Source organism: Bos grunniens, chromosome 6, assembly GCF_055505025.1.
Source record: "Bos grunniens cultivar Pamir isolate PY7600 chromosome 6, Bosgru_T2T1.0, whole genome shotgun sequence".
Classification (NCBI taxonomy): domain Eukaryota; kingdom Metazoa; phylum Chordata; class Mammalia; order Artiodactyla; family Bovidae; genus Bos; species Bos grunniens.
Window position 1 is genome coordinate 32,699,792 of NC_141170.1, and position 17,446 is coordinate 32,717,237.

A 17,446-nucleotide genomic window follows, 5' to 3' on the forward strand; every position below is an offset into this window, starting at 1 on the left:
ATCCCTTCACTTTTTCATAATGTAAAATGATGTTAACATAAAGGAGTTCAATTAAACTCAAGGTTTAGATACCTTGTTCCTGAATTTTCTGAGTTTATTCATAAAAGGGGACATGTGTCAGCATAAAGCTAAAAATTATCCCTTTGATGTATTATAATTCAGCTGAGAGAACTCCTTTATAAATTTCTGTTCTTAACAAGTCAAGAAATAAGTGATGGGTGCCTGCCTGTTCAAGGAATAACATGAAACAGCTGGAAGTAAGGCTAGAAAATGGTCTTGTTTGCAAAAGCCTCTTTGCAATAATTGTAGACTCAGAAAACAGAAAATTGATAATAATAATTATAATGTTAATCCACAAAGTTTTAGTTTTCTTTAGCCAATAAAATTTAGTCCATTGAGAAGGAGGAGGTCATATCAGACAATTCCCAGAGACTGCTCATCCACAACTAAGGGTTTTTTTTTTTTTTTTGATGGAGGTATTAGATGGTTATATCAAAGAAATACAACAGTTACAATAATACAAAAATTTGAATTTAGTAAAGAGATATAAAGACTTTGAATCTGAAAGGATCCTTGGGTGTGAATACATAGAAATGTTTAGTTTTTAAGGCAAGCAAAAATAAACCTTACAAAAATTAGTCATACTTTTCTTATACATAAAGTAGATTTTTTTTATTAGTACCTTGTTTGAAAGATGTACTACTTCATTGTGCCCTTCATTTGATTTTATATTTAATGAAGTTTCCTACTGTAGTAAATTAAAAATGGTTATATTTACTTTGTAATTCCTCTCACCAAATGGTGAAAGCTAATTTTCCACCCCTGAGTTTGGACTTCCTTCATGACTTGCCTTTAAACACAGTAGAAGCTGGCAGAAGTTAACACTGCATGACTTCCAAACCTAGTCCTAGAACTTCCAAACAAGCTGGTCTGGGATTCTGCGATCATTTGAAAAACCCAAGTTTGTTGGTTGGAAGACAGGAATAAAAGCTTCCTACTAATTTGCCAAATTGCAGCCATGTGACTGATGCTGTCTTGGATCATTCTGCCCCAGCCAAGCTGATAACTAACTGGAGCTTCAAGAGTAAGCCCAGGAAATCTGCAGAGAGGATATATTTCCCTGAAACCAGCCCAAATTGCTGGTCCAGAGTATCATGAGCAAATGATATGGTGCTGTTTTAACCGCAAGTTTAATAATGGTTGATTATATAGCAATAAATAACAGAGCCATTATGATTTATGAAAAATGCAGGGAATATACAGCTCATTAAACAAAAAAGCCCAAAGGATATTAATATAGTGGATTAATGTCACTCCACTATAGAGCAAGGTCCAAAGCGTCAAAGACCTCTATGTTACTTGTACAAACTCTCTGTAATGGTTGATAGATGTTCACTGAGAGCCTATTACATTTCTATTGCTCTCTATTCTTAACAAAATCTTTTAAAATTCATATATTATGCATATATTGATCAGTTTAGTTCAGTTCAGTCGCTCAGTTGTGTCCGACTCTTTGCGACCCCATGAATTGCAGCATGCCAGGCTTCCCTGGCCATCACCAACTCCCGGAGTTCACCCAAATCCATGTCCATCGAGTTGGTGATGCCATCCAGCCATCTCATCCTCTGTTGTCCCCTTCTCCTCCTGCCCCAAATCCCTCCCACCATCAGAGTCTTTGCCAATGAGTCAACTCTTGCATGAGGCGGCCAAAGTATTGGAATTTCAACTTTAGCATCATTCCTTCCGAAGACACCCAGGGCTGATCTCCTTTAGAATGGACTGGTTGGATCTCCTTGCAGTCCAAGGGACTCTCAAGAGTCTTCTCCAACACCACAGTTCAAAAGCATCAATTCTTTGGCACTCAGCTTTCTTCACAGTCCAACTCTCACATCCATATATGACCACTGTAAAAACCATCACCTTGACTAGACAGACCTTTGTTGGCAAAGTAATGTCTCTGCTTTTGAATATGCTATCTAGGTTGTTCATAACTTTCTTTCCAAGAAGTAAGCATCTTTTAATTTCATGGCTGCAGTCACCATCTGCAGTGATTTTGGAGCCCAGAAAAATAAAGTCTGACACTGTTTCTACTGTTTCCTCATCTATTTCCCATGAAGTGATGGGACCAGATGCCATGATCTTCGTTTTCTGAATGTTGAGCTTGAAGCCAACTTTTTCACTCTCCTCTTTCACTTTCATCAAGAGGCTTTTTAGTTCCTCTTCACTTTCTGCCAAAGGGTGGTGTCATCTGCATATCTGAGGTTACTGATACTTCTCCTGGCAATCTTGATTCCAGCTTGTGCTTCTTCCAGCCCAGCGTTTCTCATAATGTACTCTGCATATAAATTAAATAAGCAGGTTGACAATATGCAGCCTTGACATACTCCTTTTCCTATTTGGAACCAGTCTGTTGTTCCATGTCCAGTTCTAACTGACACTTTCTAACCTGCATATAGGTTTCTCAAGAGGCAGGTCAGGTGGTCTCATATTCCCATCTCTTTCAGAATTTTCCAGTTTATTGTGATCCAGACAGTCAAAGGCTTTGGCATAGTCAATAAAGCAGAAAAACATGTTTCTCTGGAACTCTCTTTCTTTTTCGATGATCCAGAAGATGTTGGCAATTTGATCTCTGGTTCCTCTGTCTTTTCTAAAACAAGCTTGAATATCTGGAAGTTCACAGTTCACGTAATGCTGAAGCCTGGCTTGGAGAATTTTGAGCATTACTTTACTGGTGTGTGAGATGAGTGCAATTGTGTGGTAGTTTGAGCATTCTTTGGCATTGCCTTTCTTTGGAATTGGAATGAAAACTGACCTTTTCCAGTCCTGTGGCCACTGCTGAGTTTTCCAAATGAGCTGGCATATTGAGTGCAGCACTTTCACAGCATCATCTTCCAGGATTTGAAATAGGTCAACTGGAATTCCATCACCTCCACTAGCTTTGTTTATAGTGATGCTTTCTAAGGCTCACTTGACTTCACATTCCAGGATGTCTGGCTCTAGGTCAGTGATCATACCATCGTAATTATCTTGGTCATGAAGATCTTTTTTGTACAGTTCTTCTGTGTATTCTTGCCACCTGTTCTTAATATCTTCTGCTTCTGTTAGGTCCATACCATTTCCGTCCTTTATCGAGCCCATCTTTGCATGAAATATTCCCTTGGTATCTCTAATTTTTTTGAAGAGATCTCTAGTCTTTCCCATTCTGTTGTTTTCCTCTATTTCTTTGCATTGATTGCTGAGGAAGGCTTTCTTATCTCTCTTTGCTATTCTTTGGAACTCTGCATTCAGATGTTTATATCTTTCCTTTTCTCCTTTACTTTTCACTTCTCTTCTTTTCACAGCTATTTGTAAGGCCTCCCCAGACAGCCATTTTGCTTTTTTTCATTTCTTTTCCATGGGGTTGGTCTTGATCCCTGTCTTTTGTACAATGTCACAAACCTCATTCCATAGTTCATCAGGCACTCCCTCTATCAGATCGAGTGATACCTAGATCTAAATGTATTTTAACAAACTCAAAGAAAGTAATATTGCTTTTCAAATTCTACAGGAAAATACATTAAATAAAAAATTGACCTACCTAGTGTTCCACTGGATTAAGATGACACACAGATACCCCAGGACTGTGATAACTGTGAAATTTTTACTATTTTCAGTCAAGGTGAGTTGGGACCATATGATGTTGGAAGAAAAGTTACTAGTGTTTGTGATATATATCAAGCAGTTGATAACTGTGGAAAAGTAGATATTATTAAGAAAATGAAGGTTCATACTTGTTTCTATAGCATTAGTTCTTTAGAAAATATCATGACAGAATGAGAACTTCAAACCATTTATTAAGGCTAAATGAGAAAGCTAGAGGAGCCCCCTTGGCATCATATAAAAAAATTCTCATCTCTTCCAGAAGGGAAAAAAAAAAGTATAATTTTAAAATAAGACATTTCCAGTTCTACTTAAATTCCCAAACTGGTTTGAATTTTTTCCAAGATCAGGACAGTAGTTGAAAAAGAGCATAATCTCAAGACGTCAGAGAAATAATGTTTGTGAAAATCTTTAATTCCTAGATTCCCTAAACCCTGTGAGTCCCAAGTATTGGCCCACTCTTCTCTGTTAAGGGGTAGCACTTCTCCATTGTTTGAGGAGGATATAGTGTCCTCTACCCCACAGGATACTATGTATCCCTCTCAGGTTTGATCATATCTTCCCTCCTGGCCACAGGCCAATAACCAGGGTTAAGCCCCATTGTATGTAGTCAGGCATATGCTGGACCTACTAGGGAATGAATGATAGTATAACTCAGAAAATTGAAGAATATATCCAATATTTACCAACAGGAACTGAGAAATTTTACATAGAATTATACACTGGGGAATAGAATTAAGGAAAGTAGAACATAATGTTGTACAAAGAAGCATGTTTTTTGGAGCACTGTCTTGGGACATAGGATTTAATAACCGGATTCAGACTCCAGGAGATATTGATAACAGACTACTAGGATGTCTGTAGAAACTTGAAAAAAGTGATGGCCCTTAGGAAATCAAATTGACTGGAAGTCAGTGCCATGGGAAACAACTAAAGAAATCCAAAGGCTTAGAATAATGGATTTATTAAGATAGAAATGCTATTTACATTTGAAAAATCTACCACATGATTGCTTATTGAAGTTATATGATGTCTAGTGTGGCTGTCCTTTGAGTGGGTGTTTTGCTGAGAGTTACAAAACTGAGCTCCATGATGCTGCTGCTGCTGCTAGGTCACATCAGTCGTGTCCGACTCTGTGCGACCCCAGAGACGGCAGCCCACCAGCTCCCCCATCCCTAGGATTCTCCAGGCAAGAACACTGGAGTGGGCTGCCATTTCCTTCTCCAGTTCATGAGAGTGAAAAGTGAAAGTGAAGTCGCTTAGTCATGTCCGACTCTTAGCGACCCCATGGACTGCAGCCTACCAGTCTCCTCTGTCCATGGGATTTTCCAGGCAAGAGTACTGGAGTGGGGTGCCATTGCCTTCTCTGTCCATGATGCTAGTTATAATCAATTCAAAAAATAATAGAGAGTAGGTGATGGCACTCAGTCATCAATAGTCAGGCAGTCACAATGATGACAGTGAACAATAAGGTTAGAGTGGCATCCAGGGAGGCTTACCCTATTAAAAGATATCAATATGGTGATACAGGGTTTCCCAGGTGGCTCTAGTAGTAAAGAACCCACTTGCCAATGCAGGAGACATAAAAGATAAGTACTGGATCCCTAGGTTGGGAAGATTCCCTGGAAAACGAAATGGCAACCCACTTCAATACTCTTGCCTGGAAAATCCCATTGACAAAGGAGCCTGACAGGCAATAGTCCATAACATCACAAAAAGCTGGACATGACTGAAGCAACTTAGCATATTAGCATGGTGATAGGTAAAACAAAAAGGCATTTTCCTGTCTATAGTTCCAGTACAGTCAATGCATAGGTGCGGGGAGCTGCCCGTGAGAACGGGGTCCTTTGTCCGAAGGACACAGCTCTGGGAGCTGCCTCAATCCTTGAGGGTTTGCTTGCAAACATAGCTCTCTGTCCCGCCACCCCAGAGATTAGGCGCTTATTTACTGCAGACACCTGGAGTTCTGTGCAAACTTCTCACGCACAGAGAAATGTTATCTGGTGTAAGAAACAATAACAGGGAGCCATTCCCATGCTCTCAGGATTTCTTGTGACTGTTTGTAAGATGTATAGGCCAACCAAGAAAAAAGTCAACTGTCTTGTCTTTCTCACGCTCTTCTGTATAAATATGAGATGCTGAATAAAGTTGGTGTCAGACTGCGTCCCTTCATCATAGGTATCAGAAAGATGAGGACCATTGCTCCCCTCAAATCATACTCACTTGCCACATATTTAGACCTGAGATTTTTCAAACCTGATTAATTGATAATGAAGAGATTGGGTCCTTTAGAAGAAGAATGCTGTAACATCACAGTAAATGTAAATGTTAATAATAACCTCAGTTCTTTCCCCAGAGGAGGACCGCATCCTGAGACAACTGATGTTTTCCTCAATCCCTCACATATATTATTGAATAGATCCCTCACATATATTATTGAATAGATATAGGTTGCCAGTGGCACAAATCCAAATTGCACCCTTGACCTGTGGGATAAGAGTTGTAATACTGGAAAAAGTTGATTAGAAATAATCTGTATTAGGTTCCTAGGACTGTTATAACAAATTACTGCAAACTTTGTAGTTTATAGCAGAAATACATTCTTTCACAGTCCTGGAAGCCAGAAGTTTGAAATCAAAGTGTTGTCAAATCCATTACTTTTTAAGAGTTTTTCCATTCTGTGGCTCTCTACTAGATTCTGTTATTTACTGACAATGCTCCTTGACTGTGGTTTCTTTCAACTCTTGTCTCTGTTTATGTATCCCCTTTCCCTTTGTGTGTCTCTAAAATCCTTCCATTTTTCTTCTCATAGGAATGAAAGTGAATTGTTAGTCTCTCAGTTGTGTCCAACTCTTTGCGACCCCATGGACCGCATCCCGCCAGACTCCTCTGTCCGTGGGATTCTCCAGGCAAGATTCTCCAGGCAAGAGTGGGTTGCCATTTCCTTCTCCAGAGGATCTTCCTAACCCAGGGATCAAACCCAGATCTCCTGCATTGCAGGCAGATTCTTTACTGCCTGAGTCAATACTTGTTACTGAATTTAGAGCCTATCCTAATTCCAGAAATAACTTACCTTGATTTCCTTAACTTAATCACAGGCATTATTTTCATTTCAATTCATTTCATTTCAATGCAGTTTTCACAGCATCTGCACCAAAATTACTTTCCATATTAAGAAATCACTTTCTTTGTTCATCCATAAGAAGCAACTCCTTACCTGCTAGTTCTATCAGGAAATTGCTACAATGAATTCAGACGTTCAGGTCCACATCTAATTCAAGTTCTCTAGCTATTTCCATGGCATCTGCAGTTTCTTCCTCTACTGAAATCTTGAACCCCTCAAAATCATCCCTGAGAACTGGAATCAACTTAATTGATTAATCAAGGTAATGTTATATTTTGAACGTTTCTCCTGAATCACAAATGTTCTCAATGGCACCTGTAAAGATCAATCCTTTCCCATAACTTTTCAGTAGACTTTACCCAACTCCATCAGAGGGATCACTATCTGAAGCAGTGATAGCCTTACAAAATGTATTCCTTAAATAATAAGACTTGAATGTTGTTATTCTTTGATCCATGTGATGCAGAATGATTGTCATATTAGCAGGCATAAAACAACATTAATCTCATTATAACATCTCCATTAGAGATCTTGGAAGACCAGCTGTATTGTCAATGAACAGTATATTTTTAAGAAATCTTTGTTTTTCTGAACAGAAGTTCTCAGCACTGGGCTGAAAATATTTAGTAAACCACCTTGTAAAGAGATGCACTGTCATCTTGGTTTTGTTGTTATAAAACACAGGAAAAGTAGATTTTGTGTAATTCTTAAGGAACCTAGGGCTTTTGTAATGATGAATTTTAAGAACATTGGCTTCAGCGTTTAAGTAATCAGCTACTTTGGTCTCTAACCAGACAGTTGGCATGTCCTCTGAAACTTTAAAAGTCAGTCAGTAACTTCTCCTCTCTAGAGATGAAAGTCCTAAATGACTTCATCTTCCAACATAAGGATCATTTGTCTACATTGCAAATCTGTTGTTTAGTGTAGCCAGTTTCATAAATTATATTAGCTAGATCTTCTGGATAACTTGCTGCAGTTTCTACATCAGCAATTGCTGCTTCACCTTGCACTTTTATGTTATAAATGTTGCTTCTTTCCTTCATCCAAATGAACCAAATTCTGCTAGTTCCAACTTTTATTCTGCAGGATCCTCATGGCTCTTATTCTTATTAGAATTGAAGACAGGGCCTTGCTTTGGATTATGCCTTTGTTTAAGAGAATGTTGTTGCTGATTTGCTATCCTATCCATACCACAGAAACTTTCTTCATATCAACAATGAAGTTATTTCACTTTCTTACCATTTGTGTGCTTACTGGAGTAGCACTTTTTGCTTTCTCCTGGAACTTTTTCTTTGTGAAAATATTCATTCGTTTTGTGCAAGAAACCTAGTTTTGGCCTACCTGTTTTCAATATGCCTTCATCATTAAGTTTTATTATTTCTATCTTTGGATTTAAAATGAGAGACATTTAACTCTTCCTTTCACTTGACACTTAGAGACCATTGTAGGGTTATTAATAGCTTAATTTAAATATTTTTGTATCTATGTGTTCATTGCAGCATTATTTACAATAGCCAGGATAAGAATGCAGGTTCGATGCACGATACTGGATGCTTGGGGCTGGTGCACTGGGACGACCCAGAGGGATGGTATGGGGAGGGAGGAGGGAGGAGGGTTCAGGATGGGGAACATGTGTATACCTGTGGCAGATTCATGTTGATATATGGCAAAACCAATACAATATTGAAAAGTTAAAAAATAAAAAAAAAACAAAACTATTAAAAAAAAAAAGAAGATGTAGTATATAAAAACAATGAAATATTACTCAGCCATAAAGAGGAACAAAAGTGGGTCATTTGTAGAGATGTGGTTGACCTAGAGACTGTAAAATAGAGTGAAGTAAGATAGAAGTAGAAACATAATTTTGTATGTTAATGCATGCAAGAAAAATGGTATAGATGATTTTATTGGCAAAACAGAAATAGAAACACAGATGTAGAGAACAAATGTATAGATACCAATGGGGAAGGGGAGGTGGAAGATTGGCATTGACATATATACATTGTTGATACTATGTATAAAATAGATAATTAATGAGAACCTATTATATAGTATAAGGCTTCCCTTGTGGCTCAGACGGTGAAGCATCTGCCTACAATGCAGGAGACCCGGGTTTGATCCCTGGGTCGGAAAGTTCCCCTGGAGAAGGAAATGGCAACCCACTCCAGTATTCTTGCCTGGACAATCCCATGGACGGAGGAGCCCAGTAGGCTACAGTCCATGGGGTCGCAAAGAGTCAGACACGACTGAGTGACTTCACTTCACTTCATTATATACTGTAGGAAATTCTACTCATTGCATAGTGGTAACCTAAATGGCAAGGAAATCCAAAATAGAGGGGATATATATATATATATAGCTGATTTACTTTGCTGTACAGTAGAAACCAATGCATGACTGTAAAGTGACTCTGCTCCAATAAAATTAACTAACAGAAAAGAAGCAGCTATTCAAGAAATTTTAAAATAAAATAAAATAGATATTGTTGTGTCTTAGGGAAGAGGGAAATCTGATGAGAAAGATATAGAGAAACAGCCAGTTGATGAACCAATTAGAACACATATATTTATTGATTAATTTCATTATCTGATATGGGTAAGGTTTTCTAGTGCACCTTCCCAAAAAGTAAAATAGTAACATCAAAGATCACTGATCATAGGTCACAATATCAAATATAATAATAATGAAACAGTTTCAAATACTGCAGGAATTACTCAAATGTAACACAAGCATATAAGCAAAGGCTATTGGTAAATGGCATGGATTGACTTAATTCACTCAGGGTTGTCACAAATATTCACTTTGTAAGAAGCCAATATCTGTGATGTACAATAAAGCAAAACACAACAAAACCAGGTAAGCCTTTGCATTTCAAGGATCCTTTCTCCATAGAAAATCAATTTCATAGTTTCTGGGAGTTACACCATGGGCATACTTTGGGATGCCCACTATTCAACCTACTATATCTTTGAAAGAGGCCTCCTCATCACCATCCTTATTCAAACCAAACACAAAAAGAAAATAAGATCACATTTTGTGGATGGTGCAAATTAAAATCTTAAAGTTAAAAAATGCAGGATGATTAGCTCCATCATATCTAAGGCCCTCATATCTGATAGTGGACTCCTGCAAACTCATCCAAGAATTCACTCTACTCTTAGTCTCTGTTTCAGATGTGATATTTCTGCTAGAGCATATGAACACATCTTCAGGTACATGGCAGGAGGTTATTGCTTTGGTGATTGTGTTCTCTGCCATCGCTATCTGAAAAGACCAGGTAGAGTTCTCATTCACTTGAAACAGAAACAGCAGACATTGACAATTTTTACTGAGAATTTTATAAAATTAACTTTATTCTCTTCCCTCATAATATAGACCAATGAGATATGAATTATCTGCATATACTTCAAAAAAGTGTTAACTGACTGTGTTGATAACATCATGCTAGTCAGACAGGGTGAGCGAGAAATGGCTAGTACATTGGACACTTTTGTAAGATACAACAGTGTAGGAGAGTAGAAGATAACCCTATAAATATGTGATCTGCCACATCAATGAAATTAATTGAAATCCCATGATCAGGGGTATTTGAGGTCATCATTTCAAAAGGAGAACAGATTTTTGCATTTTACCTTTCTACAGAGAGAAAAAAAAAACACAGTTATTTGAAGGCATTTTTAGGAATTAGAGGAAGTATATGCATTCCATCCAGTGACTCATTTGCCAAGTAACAAAAAAATACCCGTTGTGAGTGGGCCCAGAACAGAATGGAATTCTTCAGTAGGTCTAACTTGTGACGGACTGTAGTATTAGGCAGACCTTGCCTGGAGAATCCCATGGACAGAGAAGCCTGGCGGGCTACAGTCCACAAGGTTGCCAAGAGTCAGATACGATTGAAGTGACTAAGCATGCACACATGCATAGTATTAAATACATCTTCAATGAGAGAAAACACTATGTGGGATCTCTGCCAACCTTAAAGACAGAATCACAACACAGCAATATGTAGTTCCAAAGAATAGCAAGGAGAGATAAGAAAGACTTCCTCAGCAATCAATGCAAAGAAATAGAGGAAAACAACAGAATGGGAAAGACTAGAGATCTCTTCAAGAAAATTAGAGATACCAAGGAAACATTTCATGCAAAGATGGGCTCAATGAAGGACAGAAATTGTATGGACCTAACAGAAGCAGAAGATATTAAGAAAAGGTGGCAAGAATACACAGAAGAACTGTACAAAAAAGTTCTTCATGATCCAGATAATCATGATGGTGTGATCACTGACCTAGAGTCAGACATCCTGGAATGTGAAGTCAAGTGGGCCTTAGGAAGCATCACTATGAACAAAGCTAGTGGAGGTGATAGAATTCCAGTTGAGCTATTTCAAATCCTAAAAGAGGATGCTGTGAAAGTGTTGCACTCAATATGTCAGCAAATTTGGAAAACTTAGCAGTGGCCACAGGACTGGAAAAGGTCAGTTTTCATTCCAATTCCAAAGAAAGGCAATGCCAAAGAATGCTCAAACTACCACACAATTGCACTCATCTCACACACTAGTAAAGTAATGCTCAAAATATTCAAATCCAGGCTTCAGCAATACATGAACTGTGAACTTCCAGATGTTCAAGCTGGTCTTAGAAAAGGCAGAGGAACCAGAGACCAAATTGTCAACATCTGCTGGATCATCAGAAAAGCAAGAAAGTTCCAGAAAAACATGTATTTCTGCTTTATTGACTATGCCAAAGCCTTTGACTATGTGGATCACAATAAACTGTGGAAAATTCTGAAAGAAATGGGAATACCAGACCACCTGACCTGCCTCTTGAGAAACCTATATGCAGGTCAGGAAGCAACAGTTAGAACTGGACATGGAACAACAGACTGGTTCCAAATAGAAAAGGAGTACATCAAAGCTGTATATTGTCACCCTGCTTATTTAATTTATATGCAGAATACATCATGAGAAACGCTGGGTTTTAAGAAACCCAAGCTGGAATCAACATTGCTGGAAGAAATATCGGTAACCTCAGATATGCAGCGGAGAAGGCAATGGCAACCCACTCCAGTACTCTTGACTGGAAGATCCCATGGACAGAGGAGCCTGGTGGGCTGCAGTCCATGGGGTCGCAAAGAGTCGGACATGACTGAGAGACTTCATGTTCACTTTTCACTTTCATTCATTGGAGAAGGAAATGGCAACCCACTCCAGTGTTCTTGCCTGGAGAATCCCAGGGACGTGGATCCTGGTGGGCTGCCATTTATAGGGTCTCACAGAGTCGGACATGACTGAAGTGACTTAGCAGCAGTAGCAGCAGCAGATATGCAGATGACACCACCCTTATTCCAGAAGGTGAAGAAGAGCTAAAGAGCCTCTTGATGAAAGTGACAGAGGAGAGTGAAAAAGTTGGCTTAAAGCTTGGCATTCAAAAACTAAGATCATGGCATCCAGTCCTATCACTTCATGGGAAATAGATGGGGAAACACTGGAAACAGTAGCAGACTTTACTTTGGGGGGCTCCCAAATCACTGCAGATGGTGAATGCAGCCATGAAATTAAAAGACATTTGCTCCCTGGAAGGAAAGTTATGACCAACCTAGACAGCATATTAAAAAGCAGAGATATTACCTTGCTAACAAGTGTCCACATAGTCAAGGCTATAGTTTTTCCAGTAGTCATGTGTGGATGTTAGAGTTGGACTATAAAGAAAGCTGAGCCCTGGAATTGATGCTTTTGAACTGTGGTGTCGTAGAAGACTCCTGAGAGTCCCTTGGACTGCAAGGAGATCCAACCAGTTCATCCTAAAGGAAATCAATTCTATATGTTCATTGGATGGACTTATGTTGAAGCTGAAACTCCGGTACTTTGGCCACCTGATGCAAAGAGCTGACTCATTTGAAAAGACCCTGATGCTGGGAAAGATTGAGCGCAGCAGGAGAAGGGGATGACAGAGGATGAGATGGTTGGATGGGATCACCGACTCTATGGACATGGGTTTGAGCAAGCTCTGGGAGATGGTGAAGGATGGTGAAGCTTGGCGTGCTGTAGTCCATGGGGTTGCAAAGAGCTGGACACAACTGAGTGTCCAACAGTGGAGACTTGGCAGGCCAGGAAAGAGTTGTTTGATTTGTTCAAAGTTCTGAAAGACAAAATATGTGACCTAAAATATTTTACTTGAAAATAAATTCCTTCTTAAATAATAAGAGATAATTAGTTTCCAGACAATCAAAATATGAGTGTGTATAAAATTATAGACAAATATTGGTGGTTCAGTGGATAAAGAATCTGCCATCAGTAAAAGAAATATTAGAGAGACCATTCTGTTCAATGAACATTCAAATCAAATCAGAGGAAAAGATCCAAAAAATCTAGTCTTAATTGAATATTCATCAAACGATGATGAACTTTCTTAACATTATTTAGAAATTACTATGAATTGATGTCTAACTTCATGTCCTCTGTTTTTGATATCCATGAAAAGAAGTTTTGAAAATCTCATTCTGAAGTTTTTTGTTTGTTTTGTTTTTTCTGTAGCTATTTCTTCCTGACCCTGGGATTGAATCCAGGTCTCCTGCATTGAGTGCAGATTCTCTACCATATGAACCACCAAGGAAGCTCATAAAAGAAGTTTGGAAACTCACTCTGAGGTGTTTCTCTTTTTCCCTTAATTATTTTATTGACATTAACGACTGTTTCTTTTTTTTTTTTTTTTCCATCAAGGCAGTTTCATTTTGTTTTAATCTTTAATACAAAGTACATAAATCAAAGTTCAATCCTACCTAGTATAAATTGATTGGGAGAGTCAAGGAGAGATGTTTGGATTTTGAGTTTCATGCACTTCGTCCAAGCCCAGATTTAGTTTCAGTGAGTTGATTATGAAGACTGTGAAAGGCTTCTATGTCCTTTTCATGCTGCATCTATGGTTCTTTGACTCTGGAAGGACAGGAAAGATACTTGTATGGCCCATGGATTTCAGTCACTGGATTAATTTAAAGATTATTCTGGATGAACTCCACCTTGGTGGGCATGAGATAACTGTCCTCATACCTTCAACAAGTTCTCTGCTTGATCATACCCAGATTCCCTTTAACGTGGAGATCCTTGAAAGTCCAATAAGTAAAGAAAGTTTCATGGAAGAATTCACTGCTAATCTCTACACACTTTCTTTTGAACTGCCGAAAGTTTCATGGTGGGAGAGGCAAGTACGACTGACAAAAATGTTGAAAGAGTTTTTAGCAACAACCAGAAGCATTTGTGACAGTGTTGTCACAAACAAGGAGTTGCTCACCAGGCTTCAGGCAGCTAAGTTTGATATCTGTATTGCTGACCCTTTAAGCTTCTGTGGGGAGTTAGTGGCTGAGCTTCTCAACATTCCATTTATATACTCCTTTCGGTTTTCCTATGGGAATGTCATTGAGAGATTGTGTGCTGGGCTTCCTATGCCTTCTTCATATGTTCCTGGAGCCGTATCAGGACTGACAGACAGCATGACTTTTATACAGAGGCTGGAGAACTGGTTATCGTATACAATAAATGACCTGATGTATTCATATTTTGTATTTCCAGAATGGGATGAATATTACAGCAAGGTTTTAGGTAAGAGATATTTGCATGTAATAATGATTCTTATTTCATATGGAAAATGTAAATGTTTATCTGACTGTATGAAAACTTAAAAAAGCTTTTCCAAGCTCATATTTCTTAACTGTTTTGAGTAACAACATAATAACAATTCTTTATCTTTCTTTATTCTTTTCTTAAACTTTTTCTTTTTTGTTTTGTTTTAGATTATTGAGTACTAAAGATTTATCAGAGAACAAATATTCTCTATATTTATCCATAAATCCTATTCAATGCTGCTAATTTTTTTTTTTTTTCAGGATATCTACAAAACCCAAAACTGACAGTGTTTAAGTTCCATAACCTTGGGCTACTTCTCTCTTGTTTACTTCTCCTTTCATATGCAGGTTTCCCAGGTGGTGCTAGCTGTAAAGAACCTGTCTGCCAATGCAGGAAACATAAGAGACAGGGGTTTGATGATTCCTGGGTCAGGAAGACCCCCTAGAATAGGGCACTATACCTTCCATTTTCTTTTTGATTAATCTGCTGTTTCTCAGGCCTTCTGTTTGCATCCTCTGAAGGCTTGGTTTGCTGATTCCCAGGCACGTAAAGTGATGAGTAAAAAACTGGAAAATAAACATACATGGGTTTCATCTGCTCTTTGCCTTCCAAAAGAGAAAGAAACAAGAAATGTTTTTCTCTAACTAGACTTTTAAATGTATTTTATTGTTGCTGTTCCATTCATAATTGGATTAGAAGTGAACTATTGAGCTTTGATCCTGAGCTCAAAGATTTTATCCGTTTCAGCAAGTCTTTTTATGCTTTCATTTTGCATAACTGATATGCTTATTTTTTAAATAAAGTTTATATAATTGTGTTAAGGAGGATTTTGCAGAAGATACTTTGAGAAAGCCATTGATAGGGCCCACATGGGGTCTCATTGATAAGATGGATCCTTATGTCGACCTCACAAACAAAGAATACAGCACAGTGATCTGTGAGACTGACCAAATTGCCCAAATGACATCCGGTTATCTCACTGGCACCTATCTTCTAAAGCTGTGAGACCACCAGATTCCAGACCGCCAGCTATGTGACCATCCCTTTAGAGAATTTTTCTTTGGTTAGGTATAAGAAGGATTCCATCAAAAGGGAGAACGCTGGTTCTCCTTAAGAGCCAGTCACCCTCTCTTTTCCCTCTAATAAATTTCCCTTTTTTTGTCTGACTGCCCGGCTCACTCTCTTTTTCTCTGCACTTGCCTTACATTTTGGTGCCGAAACCCGGGAGGGAAGATCCACCGCAACTGGGTGGGCTCCTCTCACAAGCCCACCTCCGGTGGTCCCCTCCCTTGGACCTTGCCAAGAAACTGAGATGAGCTTTGGGACGGGACTCTCCACTCGCCTTGCTGGACTAACATCCACACACCAGCCCACATTTCATCCATCGGTCACCATCCAAGGGTGAATGAAATCCCATTCCCTTGGATCCTCTCTTTCTCGCCTCGTTTCTAAGTCCTAGCGATAGGCGGGAGGGGAGGATCCCCACGGCCCTCAGCCCCTCGGCCTTGTGCCCCGTCTACTTTGAAATGGGGGAAGCCCATTTCAAAGCAGACTATTATTATTCTCCAAGAAAGTCCTGAGAACGAGGAAGCTCTCAGGTCCGAGGTCTCCTCGCTTTCTCTCGCCCTTGTTTAACTTCCCTATTCGGCCGCAATGGGAAATTCTCAATCCCAGCCTTCAAAGTCTACTCCTCTGGGATGATTTCTCCGAAACCTAAAAGCTTTGGGCTTCCAAGGGGAGATAAGACCAAACAGACTTACTTCCTATTCTAACAGTGTCTGGCTGCAAAACCAACTTGATAACAGGTCCCAGTGGCCAGAAAATGGAATTCTTGATTATATAACTTATGCTGCCGCAATGGCAAGTAGTTAGAAATCCCTTATGTTCAGGCTTTCTTTGCTCTTCGCTCTCGACCCCCTCTCTGTGAATCCCCTTCTATTTCTCAAATACTCTTAGCCCACTCTGAACCACATCCTCCTAAACAATGTCTCCCAATCCTTGTTCAGACTTTCCTTCTTCTTCCTTCCACCTTTCCGACCACAGCCTACCCCCGATAGCTCCCAATCCCCTCGTAGCCGCTCCAGATCCAGTTCCACAACCTCCACCTTACGCCCCCTCCTCACTCCCTCCCTCTCAAGGGTAGGTCGCGGCCACCGCGGCGCCCAACAACCCTCTCCTGCTTGTGCCTGAGATAAACCCTGAGACCTAAGCCCCACCCTCTGCCCTGAGGGTTCCAAGGCTTTACCCCAGTCTCCCTAGATCCCTCTCCGAACAACTTTAAAACAGGAAACTTCACCAGAGGACCCCGCTCCACTCCTTCCTTTACCTGAAGTAGCTGGAGCAGAAGACATTGTTCAGGTTCGTGTCCCATTCTCCCTCACCTATCTGTCTCAGATTGAAAAGCGTCTTGGCTCCTTCTCCTCAGACCTGGATAATTACTAAAAGAATTCAAGGATTTTACCCAGTCTTACGACTTAACCTAGCATGATACTTACATCATACTTTCCTCCACTCTTCTTCCAGAAGAGAAGGAAGGAGTATGGAGTATGGCAAGCCTCTCAGGTGCATGCTGATGAGATAAACAGGGTACTAAGCCCATAGGGGCAATGGCTGTCCCCCTGAGATGATCCCAACTGGGATTATCAGGTAGGGAGACCTGCCTTACTGTGGGCCTTCAAAAGGCAGGGCATAAAGTCATCAGCTTTGATAAGCTGCAGGAAATAACTCAAAGACTAGATGAAGACCTGGCACAGTTTCCATCCAGGTTAATGGAAGCACTACAAAAATATGCAAAATTAGAACCCACTTCAGCAGAGGGCACCGTTGTCCTTAACACCCATTTTATCTCCCAGTCATTCCCAGATATCCGAAAGAAACTAAAAAAGACAGAAGAAAGCCTTCAAACCCCTCAACGAGACCTTTTAAATTTAGCCTTTAAGATTTTTCAAAAATTGGGAAGAACAGGCAAAGCTAGAGAAGGCCCAACCAGATCAGGCCAAATACCACCTTTTTAGCCACTGCCCTACATGGCTCCAAGCCTCCATCAACCAACAAAGAAAGGAAGC

At 39.6% G+C, this 17,446-nt stretch overlaps 1 protein-coding gene across 2 annotated transcripts in view; it reads left to right on the plus strand.

Moving 5' to 3' along the window:
- The first annotated feature begins 13,563 nt into the window (after positions 1-13,563).
- LOC147370540 (UDP-glucuronosyltransferase 2C1-like) overlaps positions 13,564-17,446 on the plus strand; it is a 37,274-nt gene continuing 33,391 nt past the window's right edge. Inside the window, exon 1 of one of the 2 annotated variants that reach the window (XM_086405517.1) lies at positions 13,564-14,357. In XM_086405517.1, coding sequence (XP_086261643.1) covers positions 13,637-14,357 — 721 coding nt within the window. In that variant the 5' untranslated portion in view covers positions 13,564-13,636. The remainder of the gene's footprint in view (positions 14,358-17,446) is intronic. The other variant, XM_086405516.1, reaches the window with a different exon arrangement.